The following is a 22,155-nucleotide window of genomic DNA, read 5'->3' on the forward strand; positions in this document are numbered from 1 at the left end:
TTTTTCATTCATTCATACTTTACAGAGTTATTGTGAGATGCAAATAAAGCCATGCACTTAAAGCATTTTTAAAACCTTAAACTTCTCTTCTTTCTTTTTTAGAAGTTTCTGATCAATTTGAATGTTTTTATTAATACTTTATTTTCCCCCAATTACATGTAAAAACAATTTTTGATATTTGTTTTTTAAAACTTTGAGTTCCAAATTCTGTCTCTCCCTCCTTCAACTATCCCTTCATTGAGGAGACAATTTGATATAGTTTATACATATGCAGTCGTGCAAAACATATTTCCATATAGTCATGTTGTAAAAAAAAAACACTGAAAAAAAAACAAGAAAAATAAAGAAAAAAAGTATGCTTCAATCAGCATTCAGACTCTGTGTTCCATCTTGGATAGCATTTTTCATCATGTTCTTCCTAATTGTTTTGGACCATTGTATTGCTGAGAATTGCTAAGTCATTCACAGTTTATCATTATATGATACTGCTATTACTATGTACAGTGTTATCCTGGTTCAGCTCATTTCTCTTTGCATCAGTTTATGTAAGTCTTCCCAGGTTTTTCTGAGAGCATCCTGCTCAACATTTCTTATGGCACAGTAGTGCTCCATTACAATCATATACTGCAACTTGTTCCCCAACTGATGGCTAAACTCTCCGTTTCCAATTCTTTGCCACCACAGAAAGAGCTGCTATAAATATTTTTGTACATATAGGTTCTTGTCCTTTTACTTTTTCACTCATTCATTCATTCATTCATTCATTCATTCATTCATTCATTCCATTAATCTCTTTGGGATACAGACCTAGTAGTGGTATTGCTGAGTCAAAGGGTATGTATGGTCCTTTGGGCATAGTTCCAAGATGCTCTTCAAAATGGTTGAATCAATTCTCAACTCCACCAGCAGTGTATTGGCATCCAAATTTTCCCATATTCCCCTTCAACATTTGTCATTTTTCTTTTCTGTTACATTGGGAAATATAAGAGGTATGAAGTGGTGCCTCAGAGTTGTTTTATTTTGCCTTTCTCTAATCAGTAGTGATTTAGAGCATTTTTTTATATGACTAGCGATAGCTTTGATTTCTTCTTCTGAAAACTACTTTTTCATATCCTTTGACCATTTATCAATTGGGGAATGGCTCTTATTTTTATAAATTTAACTGAGTTCTCTATATATTTGAAAAATGAGGCCTTTATCAGAGAAATTTGCTTCAAATTTTTTCATAGTTATAATGAATGTATATTTCCCTCCATCCTATTTTCCTTATTTGTCCTACTCTCTTTCCTTTCACCCTGTCCATCCTCAAAAGCGTATTGCTTGTAACTACTGCCTTTACTGATCTGCCCTCTCTTCTATCACACCTTCTTCTTCTTTTATACCCTTTCTCTTCTGCTTTCTTGTAGGGTAAGATAGATTTCTATATCCAACTGAGTGTGTATATATATGTGAGCAACTTCCAAGGAGAGTGAGGTTAAAGCACTTCTCCCTCCACTAGAAGAGCTCTTTCTTGTCTCTTTTGTGTGAGATAATTTATTCCATTCTGCCTCTCCCTTCCCCCTTCTCTCAGTGCATTGTTCTTTTTCGCCCTTTAATTTAATTTAATTTTTTAAATATCATCCCAACATATTCAATTAACACTTAGGTCCTCTGTCTATGTATATTCCTTCTAACTGCTCTAATATAATGATAAAGTTCTTAGGAGTTACAAGTATCATCTCTCTATGTAAACAGTTTAATTTTATTGAATCCCTTATGATTTCTTTTTCCTGTTTAGCCTTTTTTTTTTTTTTTGCCTCTTTTGAGTCTTGTATTTGAAAGTCAAATTTTTTGTTCTTTTCTTTAGGAATGCTTGAAAGTCCTCTGTTTCATTGAATGTTTTACCCCCAAAGGATTATACTCAGTTTTTCTGGGTAGATGATTCTTGGTTGTAATCCCAGCTCCTTTGCCCTCTGGAATATCATATTCCAAGCCCTTCAGTCTTTTAATATAGCAGCTGCTAAATCTTGTGTTATCTTGATTGTGGCTCCATGACATACGAATTGTTTCTTTCTGGCTGCTTGTAATATTTTTTCCTTGACCTGGGAGCTCTGGAATTTGGCTATAATATTTTTGAAAGTTTTCATTTGGGGATCTTTTTTCAGGAGGCAATCAGTGAATTCCTTTTAACATCTGTTTTACCCTCTAGTTCTAGAATATCAGGGCTATTTTCCTTGATAATTTCTTGAAAGATAATGTCTAGGTTCCTTGTTTTGTCTTGGTTTCCAAATATTTCTTCAGTTATCTCTCCTAGATCTATTTTCCAGGTTAGTTGTTTTACTAGTAAGATATTTCCACATTTTCTTCTATTTTTTCATTCTTTTGATTTTGTTTTATTGATTTTTTTTATGGAGTCATTAGCTTCCACTCACCCACTCCTAATTTTTAAGGCATTGTTTGCTTCAGTGAGCTTTTATACCTCCATTTATATTTGACCCATCTTACTTTTTAAGGAGTTATATTCTTCAGTGAATTTTTGTACATTCTTTATTTTTTCTATTATGCCAGTTCTGCTTTTTAAGGAGTTCTCTTCAGTGAATTTTTGTATATTTTTTTCCTTTTATCCAATTCTGCTTTTTATGAAGTTCTTCTCATCAGTGGATTTTTGTGCCTCTTTTATCATTTGGCCTATCGTGTTTATTAAGTTGTTATTTTCTTCAGCATTTTTTGAACCTCCTTTATGAAGCTATTGACTCTTTTTTTCATTATTTTCTTATATTCCTCATTTCTTTTCCCCAGTTTTCCTCTACCTCTATTATTTGATTTTTAAAATCCTTTTTGAGCCCTTCCAGGAATTCTTTTGGGGCATGAGACCAATTCACATTTCTGCTTTGAGGTTTTGAACACAACAGTTTTAACTTTGTTGTCTTCTTCTGAGTTAATGTTTTGATCTTCCCTGTTATTATAGTAATTTTCTATGGTCAGAGTTTGTTTGTTGCTCATTTTTCCAACATATTTTTTCCCCCTTGGCAAACCCTTTAATCAGAGGTGTTAATCTTCCCAAAACACTCCATACACCCCAAATGTGAGTATGGCTATGGGGGGAGGGGAACTCCCAGTAGAGATGGCACAGATTTTTTAACAAATTTTTGCCTTTTTAATTCATTATCTATATTAAAATTTATTTTAGAGTGGATGTTTACTTAGTCCAGTCTAAAAAGAATCAAAATATTAGAATCACAGAAGTCTGCTCTAGCTGCTTCTGGTCGGAGCTGCCCTGGGGTTAAAATTGTAGGCTCACTCTGGGCTGGGCTAGGCTCCCTGTATGCTGTTATGGACTTTTCCTATCCACCTGCTGGGCTGCTTTCAGCAGGAGATTTGTTTCTCTCTGTCACTTTGTGGGTTCTGTACCTTTAAAATTTGTTTAGAGTCATTTTTCTAGGAATTTGAGGTGGTTATGGGGGGAGCTCACAGATTTTTCCTGCTTCTATGCTGCCATCTTGGCTCTGTCCTCCCAAAATTTTTGTTGACTTTGAACTTTATTTTAATATTGGTCTCTGCTCTCAGGATGGAGGAGGCGCCATCCTAAGCTTCAGGGTTTTTTGGTTTTTTTTTTTGTGCATGTGTAGCTGTTTTTAGAGCTGGTGTGGGATGGGGAGGATCTATATATTTTCAATTCTTCCAAGGTAGTATGACCTAAGGAGAGGTGTGTTTACCACTCTCCTGGCTTGTGCTCTGGTCTGTGAGTGACCATGGACACTTTTTTCATCCCTTGAACTGTGACCATGCTCCCCACTCCCGTGCAGCTGCAAGTACTGGTATTCCAGTGCTCTTCCTCTCACTTCCTGTAACCTGGATCTAAGGATGAGCAATGCAACAGAGTCTTGCACCCAATGCCAGCAAAGGAACTCTGTCTGACCAATATTCTGACTCTCTTGCTGTCTGTGGGTTGACAATTCTGGAAGCCACTGCTGCAACCACTGATTCAGTTACCCATAAAGCCTGCTATTAGTTTGTGGGGGAGCAACCTGCACTGGTGTAGCCTGCATTGGACTGTGCTCCATTCTCACTCTGGTGTGACAGACCTATTCTGCCAACTTTCCAGGCTGTCTTCCAGCTGGAAAATTGTTCAACCTTGTCCTTTTGTAGGCTCTGCCACTCCAGAATTCATTTTGAGGCCTTATTTGAAGTTGTTAGAGGGAAATTTGGGAGAGCTCAGGCAAATCCCTGCCTTTTCTCCTCTATCTTGGCTTTGCCTCCCCCTTACTCTTACCCCAAAATTCTTTTATAATGTATACTATTCTGTTTGGAAGTGTAAGAGAGTAGAAGTTACAGGGAAGGGAGTTTTTCCTCATGGAAGGAAAAGTTTCCAAAAAATTAAGGTCATTAAAAAAATGTGTGGGCTGTTTTTTTAGGGAATAAGTTCTCCATCAAGTAGAAGCTGGATGACCAAGCATGTTAGAGATTTTGTAAAGGAGATTCCTGCATAGGATAAGAAGTGGAACCAGTTGCTTATGAAATTACCTTTATGGTTATTTACAACTCTAAATCCTATAGTCCTGTGACCCCTTCCAATGCTATGTTCGGAAAGTGATTTTATAATCAGATAGGTAGCACCATATGCTAGGCCTGGAATCAAGAAGACCTGAGTTCAAAAAAAAAAAAAAGACCTGAGTTCACCTTGAGCCTCAGACAGTTAATAGCTATGTGACCCTAGGCAAGTCAGTTAACCCCTGCCTACCTTTTCCTCATCTGTAAAATCTAATAATAATAGCACTTACCTCCCATGGTTGTTGTAAGGATAAAAGGAGATATTTGTAAAATTCTCTGTATAAAAACTATTATTATTTATATTGGATTACTCATGTAAAAACTACTTAAAGCAATTTGTATATTGACTTGGCTTTGGTTAAATTAGTGGGCTTGACTTCTTTCTTTTTCTTTCCAGTAGTAAATCATCATATAACTACCTTCTTTTAAGCTTATTGGGAGATCATCCCTCTCTAGTTTCTTGAAAAAGCAACTAACTATTGTTTTTTCACCTCAGAACAAACCCCTTCTCTTTGGATGATATGGAACCAAATAGATTTAGAATTATATAATTGTTAAAGCCAGGAAGGACCTTAGAGATCATAGAACATCCTTATTTTACAGATAGGGAAACTGAGACCAGAAAGGGTAAGTGACTTAGCCAGAGTCACAGAGCTGCAAGTTGAGAAGATTTATTTCCTAACCTCACAGCTAGTGCTTTCATCCCTGTATCACATAAGCATAAATAGCCAGGTAGTCAGTCAGTCAGCAAGCACTTACATGGTAGCTCATGTCTGTAATCTTTATTGTTGGGGTGGGTGAGGTTGGACAGTAGTCTACTGGTAAATGTTTACTAACTGACTCTCTGGGAAAAAAATGCCTATGACATACTTTTTATAGTTTAATCTGCATTAACATTTTCATTATCACTTTCTTCAGTCTGAATAATCAATAAAACAATCAGTCAAACCCCAGATCTGCAGCTTTTGCTAAGGTGTAAATGCTTACATTGAAAATTAAAAAATAACTCAAGAAAAATAAAGAAAGTTAAAAAAGCATACTTCAATTTGTATTCAGATAACATCAGTTCTTTCTCTGGGGATGGATGGCATTTCTCATCATAAGTTCTTCAGAGTTGTCTTGAATTGTACTGCTGAGATTAGCTACATCATTCACAGCTGATCATCTTCCAATATTACTATTACTTTATACACAGTGTATTTCACTTTGTATCATCCCATGCAAGTCTTTCCATGTTTTTCTAAGAATCCTGAGCACATCATATCTTATAGTACAGTAGTATTCCTTCATAATCACATACCACAGCTTGTTCAGCCATTCCCCAGTTGATGGGTATCCCCTCCATTTCTAATTTTTTACTCCCAGAAAAGAGCTGCTGTAAATATTTTTGTACAGATAAGTACTTCTCCTTTTTGTTTTTTAGCTCTTTTGGGATACAAACCTAGTAGTGGTATTGCTAGGTCAAAGTGTATGTCTGGTTTTATAAACCTTTGGACATAGTTCCAAATTGCTTTACAGAATGATTAAATCAGTTCACAACTCCATCAACAGTACATTGATTTCTTATTTTTCCCACATTCCCTCCAACATTTGTCATTTACCTTTTCTGTCCTATTAGACAATCTAATAGGTATTAGGTAGTACCTCAGAATTGTTTTAATTTGCATTTCTCCAATTAATAGTGAGTTTGAATATATTTTTAATATGCCTATAGATAACTTTAATTATTTCATCTGAAACTGTGATTATATCTTTTGATCATTTATCAATTGGGGAATGGCTTTTATTTTTAAAAATTTAACTCAGTTCTCTATATGTTTGTGTAGTGACTTGCTGCAAAAATGTTTTTCACAGTTACTGTTGCTAAATGTAATTCCCTCCATCCTAATCCCCCCACCCCCATTAATTCTATTCTCTTTCTTTTCACTCTGTCCCTCCTCAAAAATGTTTTGCTTCTGACTACCCCCTTGGCCAATCTGCCCTCCCTTCTACCCCCCCTTCTCTTATCCCCTTCCCCTCCTACTTTGCCATTGACTTATTTTAGCTGAACCTCTATTTCCAAGGGTGTACCCTGGGGCATATGAGCAGCAGAACAGCCTGGTAGACATCCTACTACTGATAGCTGGCTGTCCAAAAATACAAAACAGAAGTTTATCCAAAAGTGTAGCTTTCTTCTTACGCAATTAGGCAGCAGATTTTTACTCTGTTTTGTCATTGAGGAAATTATATTTTCCTGCTATCAAACTTTGATTTGAAAAGACAGTCATGAAGTAGTCATCATCGTTTGACCATTCCTGAAGCCAGGGGAAAGCTTACCAATCCTTTACCAGGAATCCAAGAGTGGCAGGTCTCTTTTTCCTCTCCTTTGGGCAATGCTGAGCACCATCTTCTGTATGAATTCTTTACCATCCAGCAGTGACACTGCCTATGGGGGTTACAGGGTTTAGCTGCAAAAGAAGGGGGGATGGGTCTGTCCTTAAGGAAATGGTTGATTTGATGATTTTCTTTTTTTATTGTTTTCTTTAGTTGATACACCACCCCCACCTTATCATGCCACAGAAACACCAGGGAACCACAATGGACGACCTCTAGATGCCACAGCTGACAGCCATTTAGTGCTATCATTGCCCAATGGAGGTAAATTTGTGGATGAAGCACTAAACATTTATATTTTTGAATAGTGATTCTTACCATCTTTTCCTCTGTTTCCTTCTAAAAGTGAAGAATTGTTATTTAACCTGTGATTTCCATTGTGGACTGCTGTGACATCTTAACTTCTATTGGAGAGCCTCTCCAAACCAGAGCAAGGACTGGTTTTCTTGTCCCCTTGACTCCTGAAAAAGTTAATTATTCATTTTAACTTTTATACATATAAGTTTATTGTTTTTAATATTTATACAGTGGTGGGTGCCAGTGTGCTACTGTAAGTGAGAAGAATCTTTCTAATTTTTCTAATAATTATTCAGGTTCAAAAATGCATACTTTAAAAACTGCCACAGATTTGTTTATTCAAGCATCACTTCTCTTTAGGTAGCAAATGTATTCCTGGAAGATTTCATGGAAATCTTTTTTTTCCTACACTTCTGATGTTCCTTTCTGATCTAAAATTGTTAGGATTCTCTTGAAACTTAAATGATTTTAAATGTTTTCATGGTGTGAAAGCTCAGTGAGATAGTGAAATGAGCATTTTTAGACTTAGAGTTGAAAGACCAGCTTTTGAGCCTTGGCACGGCCATTTGTTAGTAATGTGATCCAGTGTAAATGACTTTCCCTTTAGCCAACTTTCAGTTTCCAATCTGTAAAACAAGATCCTTAGATCAGATGGTTGCTAAGATCCCATCTAGCATTTTGTAATTCTGTGATTTTCTGATAACTCACAGACTCAGAGTTGGAAGGCACTACAGATGTCTTTTACTCTGAAATATGACTTCTCTTCACAAATGGTCATCCAGCCACTTTTTGAAAACCTCAGATAATTGTGGGCTCCTGGGGCGGCTCTGATTATTAGGGACAATTCTGATTATTAGGAAGTTTTCCTCAAATTAAAAACAAAACATGTTCCTCTGTGTAGTTTCCAACCATTGGGTACAGATCCTTCCTTCTGAGAACAACTTAGTGCCTAAAAGCAAGAGTTCTTAACTTTGAGTTCACAGCCCTCTAAGGAGTCCATGGGTAGATTTTATGGAGTCTGGGAATGGGAAAAACATTTACATATATGTTTTTATTAACCTTTGATTTCCTTTGTAAGCCTAGGGCTAGTTGACCTTGAAGGTACCTTTTAGCCTAAAATTTTATGATTCTCAAAGAAATCACTTTCCTTTGAAGTCACTATTGGCCTTAGATGATTAAATACTGTACATGAGGCAAATAAGAGAATGAAAACCTATGTTAGTGAGGACAGTTTTTCTTGTATATTCATTCATTCTTGGGTAGATTTTCAGATTTGCTTTTACCTTATCAAAATTCATCCATTCATTCATTCTAGGCTCTTGTTTGGGAAGTGGCATGTTTCCCATCATTGCTTCCTGTTAAGCATTCATTCATTGTCCTTCATAGACAAAAATGACACTATAAATCTATAGGAGGGCACTTGTTTTAAGACATATATCTTCTACAGAGGGGAGTGAGTTGCCCTGCTACCCTAAATACTGTTTAGTCTGGTCTTCCCCTCCCTTTACAACTATTTGTGCATGTTTGTAAGACTCTGAGCCATAGCTGGGAGTGCAGTGTGTGGGACATAGCAAAACCCTTTGGCTCACAGAGGGGATTAAAACATGAGCTTTTTAGAATGGAGCCCTAGTTAACTGAGCTAACTAGCTAAAAATCATCATTTACCACTGAAAACTCCAGAAAAATGATAGGTTTGAGAGAAGATTTTAATAGCTGCATCTTTCATGCAGCCTACTTGCTACTGAAAGAGTTGTTTCACTGGGTCCTGGAATGTGAGGCCCAGATAAAGACTTATTACCACAGTGATATGTAACCTGATTTCTTTTTCTTTAGACTTTCGACCTGTTTGTTATGAAGAACCCCAGCACTGGTGTTCCGTTGCCTACTATGAACTCAACAACCGAGTCGGGGAGACCTTTCAGGCTTCTTCTAGAAGTGTACTCATAGATGGATTTACAGATCCTTCAAATAACAGGAACAGGTTCTGTCTTGGACTTCTTTCTAATGTAAACAGAAACTCAACAATAGAAAATACTCGGAGACATATAGGAAAGGGTAAGAACAAGTGGCCATATCCTTGTTAAGTGAAACGGGTAGAGATACCATGTATTTATCAGCAGAATAACATAATGGAGAACTCACAGGACTTATAAGCCAAGTGAATGAAGTTCTAGGCTTGGCTCCACAATTTCTGAACTGCTTAACCTTAGACAAGTTACAATTTCTGTCACTGTGTTCTATCGATGAAATAGGTAAAATAATACTTTCCCTTAATTCATCTCATTGAGCTGCTGTGGTGACAAGTGAGGTGCTAGCTGTGCAAGCATGCTAAGTCATCATAATAAAAGCTCTATACAAGTACTAGGTCATTATTCAAACTTATTAAAAGTGATTTCTGAGATGACTTCTGAAGCAAAGCCTTCTCTGGATTATGGCCACTTAACAGCAGCTTTTTTTTCCCCAGTTACTAACTTGAAAAACATTAAATATGAGCTAGTTATTAACCAAATACTTTATTTATACTGGGGGCTTTTAATGTGATAGGGTACTTGTTTGAATCTCACAGTTAATAAGCTGATTGGCCATCGGGAGGGACTAAGTTCATTCTCTAGCCAGGAGAGTATTTTTTCTTTGTAAAAGTTTAAGGGTGAGGGGCAGCCAGGTAGCACAGCGAGAAAGAGCACCGGCTCCAGTGTTGGGATGACCTGGGGATCAAATACCGGCTCCAACACTTAGCACCCACCCAGAAACACCTGGCCGTGTAACCTTGAGCAAGTTACTTAACCCCAATTGCTTAGGGGTGGCCAGGTGGCTCAGCGGGTAAGAGCACCAGCTCCAGTGTTGGGATGACCTGGGGATCGAATCTGGGCTCCAACACTTAGCACCCACCCAGAAACACCTGGCCATGTAACCTTGAGCAAGTTACTTAACCCTGATTGCTTTAAAAAAAAAAAGTTTAAGGGTGAGGTGGTAAAACTTTGCATAGCCTTCTGCAAAAATGGCAGCATTTAATGACACTTTAGGCCTTTGTTAAGGCTACAAAGGGAAAACAAAGCAAAACTTATGTTTATAAATTTGTCTTAATCTGTTACCTCCATACAACAGGAACTAGCTAGGGCAAACTAGTGAGAGTGATACACATTCTCCATAGGATTCAAGATCTCAAACAAGTTAGAAAACTAGCAGTCTTGAAGTCAGTCAGACAGCAGCATTTATTAAGTACCTACTCTGTGCCAGACACTCTGCACTGGAGATACAAAGAAAGGCAAAAAAAAAACCAAAAACAACCAAAAAACCTGACAACAAAAACCAAACCTCCGTTGCTTTCTTTTTTTTTTCTTTTAACTTTTTGGAGGGCAGTTGGGGTTAAGTGACTTGCCCAAGGTCACACGGCTAGTTTTGTGTTAAGTGTCGGAGGCCAGATCCAAACCCAGGTCCTCCTGACTCCAGGGCTGGTGCTCTATTCACTGCACCACCTAGCAGCCCCCACTGCTTTCTTTCAAGTTGATAAGGCAGGGGAATCTAATGGAGGGAGTCAACATGCAAATCAGCACCTGGGAGAGGCTCCTGCAGGGTGGATCAGGAAATCCTCCCTTGGACTTTTACTGACTCTGAGGTGAAGGGCTAGGAATTTCTCAGGGCCTCAGCCAATTCTCTAAGGCTCTGAGATGCAGAATGGTTGGATTTGCATTGGCACAGACAAGTATATCCTGAAATTACAGGTTCAGACCAAATTTCTGCATTCAAACCAACCTTACAAGATAGTTTTCTGATCTTTCCTTAAAAGGGTAGCTAGGTGACACAGTGAATAAAGCCCTGGCCCTGGAGTCAGGAGGACCTGAGTTCAAATGTGACCTCAGACACTTAACACTTACTGTGTGACCTTGGGCAAGTCACTTGACCCCAATTGCCCTGCCTTCCCCCCTCCAAAAAAAAAACTCCTGAAGATCCCCCCTCCATTCCCCTCCCAATTTCATTTGGTAATGTAATCAGTATTTTTCCTAATATATTATTTAAATTCCTTTTTTTGTAGGTACTCCATATAAGGCATTGGTTAGGGGCAGGTTAAGTTCATTAAGTCCACTGAAGTAAAGACTCAGTGACTCTTTAGGTTGAAGACTGAGAGGCTAATTGAGTTATCACTGAGGAATCCTTAATATATAGAGAGAATGATATTTAGCATTTAAATAGTGTTTTAAGGTTTACTAAGCAGTTATCTCAGTTGATTCTCACAACAATCTTGTGAAATAGGTGCTATTATCATCTTCGTTTTATAGATCAACATTTTATTGGGGCGGGCAGAGGTTAAGTGACTCACCCAGGGTCACACACAGTTATTGGGTGTCTAAGACGGGCTTTGAACTTGGGTCCTACTGATTCCAACAGTCCCTCCACTGCACCTCCTGGTGGCCTCAATTGAGGCTACTGCCTTATCAGTAAACTATCACTTGGAATTGTTTTTCCATTGGTGGTGGTGGATATATGCTGATTCATCCACATTCTTTTACTTAACCTTGTGATCAAGGGCACACATTTTCCAGATAGCTGGCTAGACTTAAGGTTGTAGCCTGTAAGCATGCTAGGAGCACAGTTAACTGCTGTTTGGGGGATTGACCATGTGGCCTCAGCCTCATGAGCAGGGTGCTCTAAGCAGTTGTAGCCATGATTATCCAAACCCTACCTAGTACCTTACTAATTAGGCATAAGAAGTCTCCACTTGATTGCAGAGGCAGTTAACAGATTTTATATATTCCATGTCACTTAAACCCATCTTTTAGATTTCCTCTCCCTAAAATGCTATGACAATACTCATCAGAGGACTTATTTGCTGATTACCTGTGCACAAAGTTGTATGATTAGGGTGAATTTTGGAATGGTCTTCACAGTTAATATAATAGCATGGAATTTGTCGCTTTCTCTAGATGGGCCATTAGCATGGTTCTAAACTGGTTCTGAATTCTAAGTAAGGCTCCAGCAGCTTCACTTTGCATCAGCCTAGCTGTGTTATGAAGATAAATGAGAATATCTGTGATATAAATTTTGCCTTTCAAATGTGTGGCTATTGAAAAAGTATTTTTGCAGTTGTCATTCATAAGTAATTATTATTGCATTTCTTTTGTGGGGAAATTGGTCAAATTCTGGTTAGAAAATAACTTTAAGAGGTGCCCTTGACTATATTTGCTCTGTGTTTCTACCATTAATAGGGAAGATGCTAAGCTAATGAACCATTGCCTCCTGGTGGTGGACAGTATTAGGTGACTGCAGATTTCCTGGAGGTGGCAACAGTTTTCAGATTGCCTTTGTCTTTGAACCTGTACAAGCTTCTCTATCATTAAAAAAAAAAAAAAAAGGTTTTTTTTTCACCCTATTTCCTGCTTCAGCCATAATTTCATTTTCTTTATTTCTCAACTAAACAGATGGAATGAATGCTTTTGCTCACTGTTTCCATTTTTAGCACTGTCCGATCTCTTCAAACTTGTATAGTCTGGCTTTTGTATACACATTACACTAAAGCAGCCTATTGTTGAGAAGACAGCAACAAGGCAGGGCCTTTTTGTTTTTGTTTCATGGACAGGAAAAAGAGTGAATGATACATCCCCCCTTTTACACCTTTGCCTCAGTCAAGGAGCTCAAACTTCTCATAATTACAACAATGCTTCCTAGATCCGAAAGCCCAATCAATCTAAGCAGAAGTGAAGTTCTAGAAGCCTATGTAGCAGACAGTTTAGGATATCAAGAACCATGTTGTTTGGGACCTCATGGATGCCCAGAAATCATGTTTCTTTGGGGTCTAAGTTTAGTAGTGGCAGTTCATCTTCAGTAATCAAAATATTTTCTTTGTGCTATTACATAATCATAAAAATTTTAGAATAAGGAATTATTTTTCCTTTTTTGAATGTGTATTATAAATTATAAAGATTACTCATTTTAATGATAATAAATTATGGTGATGATTTTAAGCATTTAAAGAAAATATTAGTAAGCCAGAAGATAATCCCATTCTGGCAAAAAGTAGGATGCAACACAATTGTCAGATCTACATTTTGGTTTTTTTTGTTCTTATTAAAGGGAAAGTATCAGAAGAAACAGAAAACTCACAAACTCACAGATAATAAGTTTTAGGTCCCCAGATTTATATTTTCTATTGTATCTTAGTGAGGTGAAAGATTCAGAAATGGAAAAAAAAAACAAACCTTGATTTTGTTAATAGAAGAAACATGCAGGTGAAAGAGTTGTAAGCTAGTATACATAAATGGAATAGGACTGTCATTGCAAAGAAACCATTTCCTGAAAATAATTGTCACATATAAAGCAAAAGGCAGTTCATTTAGTAAAACATGATGTTCCAGTTTCATTACCTGCTTTACATATATATAGGCTGAATTTCTGATTTATAAAGGCCATGAATTTTGCAGATCTAGTTTAAAGTCATTATTTGGGGATATAAATTGGATTCAGATAAAATCCTTTGACCCATTCAGATCCCCTGTAGATGTGCTGCCCTTTGCTAAAGACTGCATCCTGTCATGCTCTTTCTCAGCAGGAGTGGCTAAATATTCTCTTGCCCAGTACCTCTCAGGTTGCCAAGTACCTCTTTCTTGGTCCTGAATCCCCCGTCTTTTCTAAGTGACCTCTAGGTAGTGGGGGTGGGGTGGGGGACGATAAAAGCAAAACTATACATACAAGACCAAAATGTTTCCACAACTTCTGTCACAACAAGCATTGTGGGCTATGGATATAAGTTATAAATTAATAGGAGTATGAATCATGACCCAAATAAAGACCAAACCCAGATAAACACATTTATTTATTAGACATATTAGATCAAAAAGAATTTTATAACGAGAAGTCATTTAATTGAGTCTTGTAGTTAAGTTCAAAACAATTACAAGCCCTGATTTCATGTTTTATATAGATCAAAAAGTAAACTTCCCTGATATACATATTGGCATTGCTACCCTCCTCTTAATAAATTGTTACCTATTCCCTAGGAATACTGACAAGAAACTGTCTTCAAGTAGAATTATCTTTGTGATCACCTACCATAGAGAGAAGGAAATTTTTTGATTATAAGTGCCATGAGTGAGACTAAATAATGCTTGTGGGTCCCAATGACAGATTAAGTATAAGCAATGGAGAATGAAAAGAGATGGAAAAAGAAAGAGAGTGAGAAAAGTAGATGATGTAGTGAAAGACCACAGGATAGGGAGTCAGGAAACTTTGAGGGTTTTATCCACTTTTGCATATAAGCTACCTTTGTTACCTTGGTCTAAACCTTTAATGTTTTCAGATGCCATTTTCCTCATCTATAAAATGAGGGTGTTGGATTCAGTGGTATTCAAAAATAGAAAAAGGAGACAAAAAGAGAAAAAAAGAAAAAGCAATAGGTGGTAAGGAATAGTAGAGTGCATCTTAAAATTATCTCAAATTGTTGCTACTGCTCTAAACCACAGCAATCAATTCTATTCTTAAAACTCTCTAATCAAGGAAATTAATGACTTTTATAACATACTATTTTTAAATGTTTCTTACAGTAAAAATTCCTTTTTTTAATATCAGTTTCTTCTCTAAATATATTAAATTAATGCTGGATTTCAAAGTTGGAATGGATTTTTAAAAAATTTTCCTTAAGGAGAATTTTTAAATTCTCCTCGTCTAATTTTAGAAAGCAAATTTCAGTGGAACACTGATAACCCCAAGAAACTTCCTTGCATATTAATCTCAAGGATATAAAGCAATTTGATAAAAGATACTTTAGATTTATGTACGTAACTATACATATTTAGGACACATAGATAAGCACACATACCTAGCTATGTAAAAATTTTTTTTTTGAAACTGAAAATTTTGTGCTACATCTATACTGTCAATGAGTATAAAGATAATTTTGTAGCTCTTAATGTTATGTAGTCTCTTAATAATATTAATTTGAGAATTTATAAACTATAATTGATTTTAAGATTACTGAAAAGTGTGGAACTAAATTAAAATTTTCATTTAAAGTTCTCTAGAGCAGCTTTTTTTTCCTATGCCAAATACACGTCATATTCATTTTCTTTATGAAATAAGCTTATAGAAATAGCTGAAATTACAACTATATGCTAAACTCTGGGCTTTTGGAACTTATGTGGAAGAAATGGTGATGGTAATGTGCTATATAAGTTAAATGTGACAATCCAAAGGAAAGTGTAAAATTATGACTAAAAGCATATTTTTAGTATTATTCTGAAAAAATTTTTTTTCTTGTCACTGACTCTGCAGGTGTTCACCTGTATTATGTTGGGGGAGAAGTTTATGCTGAATGTGTAAGTGATAGCAGCATTTTTGTACAGAGCCGCAACTGCAACTATCAGCATGGCTTTCATCCAGCCACTGTCTGCAAGATCCCCAGTGGCTGCAGCCTCAAGATTTTCAACAATCAACTCTTTGCTCAGCTGCTCGCACAGTCAGTTAACCATGGCTTTGAAGTAGTCTATGAGCTGACCAAGATGTGCACTATTCGAATGAGTTTTGTTAAGGTAAGGGCTGCTTTCTTTTTGACTTCTAAAATGAGACAAAAAAAAGACATCTTTGTTGATTGATGTGATAATTTTACAATCGGATTCCTGATGTAGAAGAATAAAAAATGCAGGCATAGTCTATCATGTATCCTAGATTTGTGGAGAATAGATTTCAAAGGGTTCCAAGGAAAGGATTGGACTAAAATTCTATAGGGGAAGTTAGTCCAGGAAAGATAAAAAAATTCTCAAAATGAAATTCTGAAGATGCAGCTAGGAAACAATACACAGAGGAAGAGAAAGCTATAAAAAGGCCAGTATAGCTGCAAATAAAGTCCATCAACCAGCTTCGGTTTATAGAGCATGGAAGCAAAGGCAGGTAAGAAAGGATGGATACAAGAGGGTGGCGTTATTCTGTCAGAAGAATATTAATGATAACCTAAGAATTAGCTGAGGCTGATGACAAATACTAAGGAAAACAAAAAAGAGCTTTTCAATTAAATTAGCGGGGAAAGGAGGCCTAGTGAAGAAATAAAATAACTCCCTAGGGTGGCAGTGATAACAAGTAATATGGAGAAGGCAGAACTTAGCTCTTCTTTTGCTTGTTTGTTTTTTTTTCCCCTGGGGGAGGAGCTTCAAAGAAAATGATTTTTGGATTGGAAAGGGCAGCACAAAAATGATTACTGTGGAGTTGAAGTTCAAGATAAGGGGTGAACTAGACCACTGTCTCTTCTTGATGAGTCTAGGTCATCCTAGGCTTAGATAAATCACACCCCGGGACAGCGAGAGAACTGGGGCATTTGATTGTTACTCATCTTTGAAAGATCATGAAGACTTGGGTAAGTCACTTAACCCCAATTTCCCTGCCTTCCCCCCTCCAAAAAGACAAAAAAAGAAAAGAAAGATCATGAAGAATGAGGAGAGGCAGCACAGGACTGGAGAATGGTGAATGTTTTCCTTATTTTCATAAATGAAAAGAGTAGATTCAGCAAACTCTATGCCAGTGAGCTTAACGTCAGGCCCTGGCAAAATTTGAGAGTGCATTATTAATTAAAGGGATGGTTTGTGAATGTTTAGAGAGTGGTAATCATTAAGTACCAGAATGACTCCATCAAGAATAGGTAATGGAAAACGAATTTTCATTTCCTTTTTTGACAAGGTTATTAGACTTAGATAAGGGGAAAGCTGCAGACAGAATTTGCCCAGATTTTATTTAGAAAAGCATTTTATGAACTTTCTTGCATTGTCTTTGTTGACAAGATGGGGAGATATATACTAGATGATAGAACAGTTAAGTAAATTTGGAACCTAGTTGAACAAATATATGCAAGGAATAATAATTAATTATTATTTGCTCAGAGGGACTGCATTGGTGATCTACCTTGTGTGACTGAATATATTTGGCATTGAAATGATGGCAAAGATTGTGAGCCTAACAATCTTTTAATAAAGAAGAATAAGGAAAGATCATAAAAGGCTAGAATGAAGAACCAAATCTAAAAAAGATGAAATTCAGTTGAGATAAGTGTAAAGAATCACATAGAGTTCAGAAAATAAGATTTACAAGTATAAGATAAGGGAAAGTGTAGGCAGACATAATTTTAATGAAAAACATTTTGGGGTTTAGTAGGAGCAATATGGGTCAGCAGTGATGTGGCAATCAGAAAAAAAAAGGTTAAAGCAATCTTACACTGCCACTAAGAGAGGCAGTAAATAGAGGGCTGGATCTGGCATCTGGAAGACCTGAGTTAAAATCCATCCTCAGATACTTACTAGTTATATGATCTGGACAAATCACTGAACCTCTGTCTACCTCATTTTCCTCATCTGTAAAGTCATGAAAGGCACTTACTAGCTATGTGATACTTGGCAAATCACTTAACCTTGCTCATTTTCCTCATCTACAAAATGAACCGGAGAATGAAATGGCAAATTACTTTAGGATCTTTGCCAAGAAAATCCTATACAGGGCCACAATGAGTCAGACATGACTGAAAAAAATGATTGAACAACAACAAAATGATGATGATAGCACCTACCTCCCAGAGTTGGTATGATGATAAAATGTATTGGTAAATGAGGATAAAAAATATTTGTAAATGCTAAAGCACTATATAAATACTAGCTATTATTATTAATAGCAGAAACATGGGAGGTGATAGTCCCACTATATTCAAACCACATGTGGAATATTGTGTTTAGTTGTTGGTATCACATTTTAGCAAAGTCATTGATAAGTTAGAGGGTATCCAGAAATTGATCTGGATGGTGAGGGCCTAGAGGGCCATGTCATATGAGGATTAGTACAAGAAACTGGGGATGTTTAACCTGTGAAGGAAAGAAAAGTGGTGATGTTAAGCTGTGTTTCAAGTATTTGAAGGATTGTCATGTGAAGACTTGTTTTGCTTAGCCTAAGAAGGCAAAGTTAGGAGTAAGGAAATGCTTCCTTTCAAAATCAGGGGCGTCCAGAAGTAGAGTGAGCTGCTTTGAGAGGTGTTGGGTTCCCTCTCACATGAAGGCGAAATCATCACTTGGATAAGATGGCTCCTGATATTATTTTGAACTTGGAGATTTGTAGTTCTTTGACCCCTCTGTTCTCTCTCTCATGGTCATTTTCTCTCTGTCTCATACTATTGGGGTAAAGTTGGGAGCTAGTTGAAGGAGCTGCTATTCTTTGAAATACTCTTTTCCTGTTTTCATACACAGGTTTTATTTTGTCATTTTAATGCCTTTAAAAACTCTTCTTCATTGATCATATCAAGAGAAATTTGAGAATAAGAAGTATGACTTAGTTTATACCAGTAAATTACTTCTTAGCAAGCATCGTTTTGTTAGTAGCAAAAATAAAGGAACTTACTTTATATAGTCTTTGTGCACACATAGTTTTAAAGTATTTAAAAGTCCATAGCAACGTGGAAACATGCTAGCAGTTCTTACCTCCCACAGAAACAGCAGAGGGCAGCACATTGCTATTTCATAAGCATTCCCTTGTACTGTTAAAATTATTTTTTATAGTTCATTGTCCCTAGAATTAACAAGTAATATTAGTACACTATAGTTAAGTATACTATGATACATACTTAATGGTCTGATTTTCACAGGGTTAGCCGATGTGTTTCTCAGATATTCAGCTTTTAGATTAATGTAATTATATAACTCAGGTAATGAACTACTCATGATTGGAAAAGCAACATGTTTTATAAACACATAAACTGTCAGGCACCAGTGATTAAAGCAGCAACAACAACAATAAAACCAGATGGCGAAGTATGGAAAATACTTCATCATCCCTAATTGAAATCTAGAAATGCTGAGACTTTATCTCAGTGAATGCTTTAAACCACCACTCCAAGGAATTTTTCTTTAACTGTATTATACTGATTTCATGTAACACAATTGATTTGCTTGAGGTTTCATCATTTACCTGACCACAGTATAGTTACTGATAAACAGAGAATGGCCAAAAGGCAGTCAGATGAAGGAGAAACAGAGGACGTGGGTAATCTATACAGAAGAAAGTAAATCTTTGAAGGGTTGAATTGGCTACAACTTTGACCTTGTAACTCTGAAATTTTGTTATCTTAGTGAAAAAGAGGTGGCCGATGGAGGGTTAGTTACCTCAGCATTAACAGAGGTTGTCCCCAAAACCTGAGCTAGTAAGATTAAAACTGAAGTAAAGCTTTGGGGACAGTCTGTATTCCCTTCCTGGTCCAGTCCAAATTTTCATGTGCTGTCTTGGACTAGACCTAGGACGGGAATATGTAAGTTCCAAGGACTGCCTCCTCCCTGTTGGCCAGTCCATCCTCATTACATTGGTCATAGATTTCAAGCTTAGGGGGTCATCTAAACCAGTGTCAAACTCACCTGTGTCAGCCTTAACCAGAATAAAATGTTTAACAAAACACAACATAGGTTTTCTACATCAGTATGTGGCCAACAGGGATCAATTTCTGTTTGAATTTGACACCACTAATCTAAACCCATTCCCTCAAATAAATTTTGTTTTATTTATTTAACAACTCTTTGTTTAGTACTATCTGGCACAGTGCCTGCAATATAGTAGGTGCTCAATAAATGTCTATTAATTGATTGCAATTATATACTGATTTGTTAGGTTTGAAAAGGGATACAAATAAGTGCAAAATATGTTCCTCTGTAGCTTACAGTTCATAGGATTATAGACCTACAGCAAGAAGGAACCTACAAGGACTTTTTTTTTTGTCACTGGAGGAAATTGAAGCCCAATTACCCAAGATCACTCAGGTGGCAAAGACAAAATCTGAACTTAGATCCTCTGACTTAAAAATCCATTGTTTTTTCCATTGCACTATGATCTCCATGTTGGTGGGAGTGGGGATGTTTGGTGGGAATCTGCCAGCATCTGAATTTAGAGTAGAGACCACAGGGCAAGATGATGTAGAGAAAAGAGCGCTCTACAAATAACCAGCTAATGGCCAGATCAGAAATAATCACCTTTCCACATACTTCTGGTTTTCAGGGCTGGGGAGCTGAATACCACCGTCAAGATGTCACCAGCACCCCCTGCTGGATTGAGATTCATCTTCATGGACCATTGCAGTGGCTGGACAAAGTTCTGACACAAATGGGTTCACCACATAATCCAATTTCTTCAGTATCTTAACAATGATCTCTAAAGCTATCCTTCTAATAGAATAGATGCTATTGCAGGCAGTGACTTATATCATTTCATATTTGCAATTAACTGAAGTTTCTAAATATATATGTAAATATAAATGATATGTTAGCCATATTTTTTTTTCACAATCTGTTTTGTGCTTTCAAGTTAGAAGGATGCCAATACAATGAAATTAGAAAGTCAGATTTATTGTGTCTGTGCTATGCTAAGAAGTAGCTTTTGTCAGAGGAAAAATGAGGGACACTGTGTCAATAGCTTTTGTAGGATATTGCTAGAATAAGAAAAGCATCTGCTCTCTGTCATATTATTGTAAGACATTGGGAGTATTCTGGGTCAGTGGAATATTTTAAACTGTTTATACAGAAAATATATGGTACTAGCAGCACCCAGGAAAATAACATTTTCAAACAAAACAAAATAACCCGTCCACATATTTTAAAATGATTCCACTATTATTGCTGTTGGCAAGAACAAATCAAGCACATAAAATGAGTTTTACAAGATAAGTCACATAGACAACTTTTGTTTCTGAAATTTAACTTCCCATAACTAGGCTATGATATTAATGGTACATTTTTAAAAGAATTGAAATTGGGATGGGAAAAGAGACAAAACTGTGAAGTTTAGAGTTATGTTCTATTGTAGTCCATCATGGTAAAATTTCTTCTCTAAGGAGAAACTCCTAATAAAAGAAATGGACAGAAAAATCAGTTGCTAAGAACATGATATAGCTTGGGTAATAGTAATAATAACTCATTTATATAGCACTTTAACATTTACAAGGTACTGTTCTCACAATAACACTGTGTGGTAGTTAGCAAAAGTGTGCTCATTTTGCAGGTAAGGAATGAAGGCTCAGAAAAAAAGTGATTTGCCAAGGGGTCAGACGGGAGTTTGGCTCTAGAAGTCATTTTCCAGCTGGGATATCCCTCCTTCATGTCTGTATGTATTTGTGCCAGGTCCTTTTTGTATATCTTGCCATTAGGAGTGAATAACCGTTGTCATGGGAGGAGAGAGAGCAATAGCAAGGCCCAAAAAAAAGGTCTATACTTCCATTGCCATGGTACACCCTCCAGGAGGCTGGTCCTTTTGTCCTGATCTAGTTGTGAAGCAGGAGGGCCTTCTGCATTGACTCACCCACTGCTCAGCTCCCATCTAGATGCAACCTCTGTCTCTTGCCATGACTCCTAAAACCTTCACAAATAAAGTGTTAATCACTTCTGAGTTCCCTTGAATTCTTACAGGAGGGGGTGCTGAACAATGGAAGATCTTTTAAAATCTGTATGCTACAGAAAGCTCTCACTTTCTAAGTATCAAAATAAAGAATATTAAAAATTTCAATGCATATTATGAAAAAAAATACCCACTAAGCACTGCATCAATCTTGGAAATATTTTTCACAAACACTTAAAAGGTATATTATTTCAGAACTAGAAGGAATCTTAGAGATCTTCTAGTTTAATTTCCTCATTCTCCAGATATGGTAGGACCAGAAAAGTGAAGTTGCCCAGTGTCACATAGCCAGCAAGTAAGAGAACCAGGATTTGAACCCAGATCTTCTGTTGTTGTTTAATAATCTTTTCACCACACCATGGTGCCTCCATTGGTAATACGTTTTAACCAAAGACCACCAAGTCCTGCCATGGCATTCACTTGGTTACTCATTTATGTTAGTATGCCTGTGGAACTACCCTCCCCTTTCCCATCTCCTGCCCCCTCAATTATTCCTTTATCTAACAATGTCACAGATAACAGATAATATCCTATGTCACTTCAGATTTACAAAGTGCAGTACAAAGA

At 36.8% G+C, this 22,155-nt stretch overlaps 1 protein-coding gene across 2 annotated transcripts in view; it reads left to right on the forward strand.

Moving 5' to 3' along the window:
• The window catches only part of SMAD9 (SMAD family member 9), a 109,202-nt gene extending 87,623 nt beyond the window's left edge, over positions 1–21,579 (forward strand). For both annotated transcript variants that reach the window (XM_069064662.1, XM_069064663.1), the window contains exons 4-7: positions 7,057–7,167; positions 9,034–9,255; positions 15,463–15,719; positions 20,197–21,579. In XM_069064662.1, coding sequence (XP_068920763.1) covers positions 7,057–7,167; positions 9,034–9,255; positions 15,463–15,719; positions 20,197–20,340 — 734 coding nt within the window. In that variant the 3' untranslated portion in view covers positions 20,341–21,579. The remainder of the gene's footprint in view (positions 1–7,056; positions 7,168–9,033; positions 9,256–15,462; positions 15,720–20,196) is intronic.
• The last annotated feature ends 576 nt before the right edge of the window (positions 21,580–22,155 follow it).

This window comes from Petaurus breviceps, unplaced genomic scaffold (assembly GCF_028583685.1).
Source record: "Petaurus breviceps papuanus isolate PSGF00001 unplaced genomic scaffold, PetGlider_PUasm1.0 90639, whole genome shotgun sequence".
Taxonomy (NCBI): domain Eukaryota; kingdom Metazoa; phylum Chordata; class Mammalia; order Diprotodontia; family Petauridae; genus Petaurus; species Petaurus breviceps.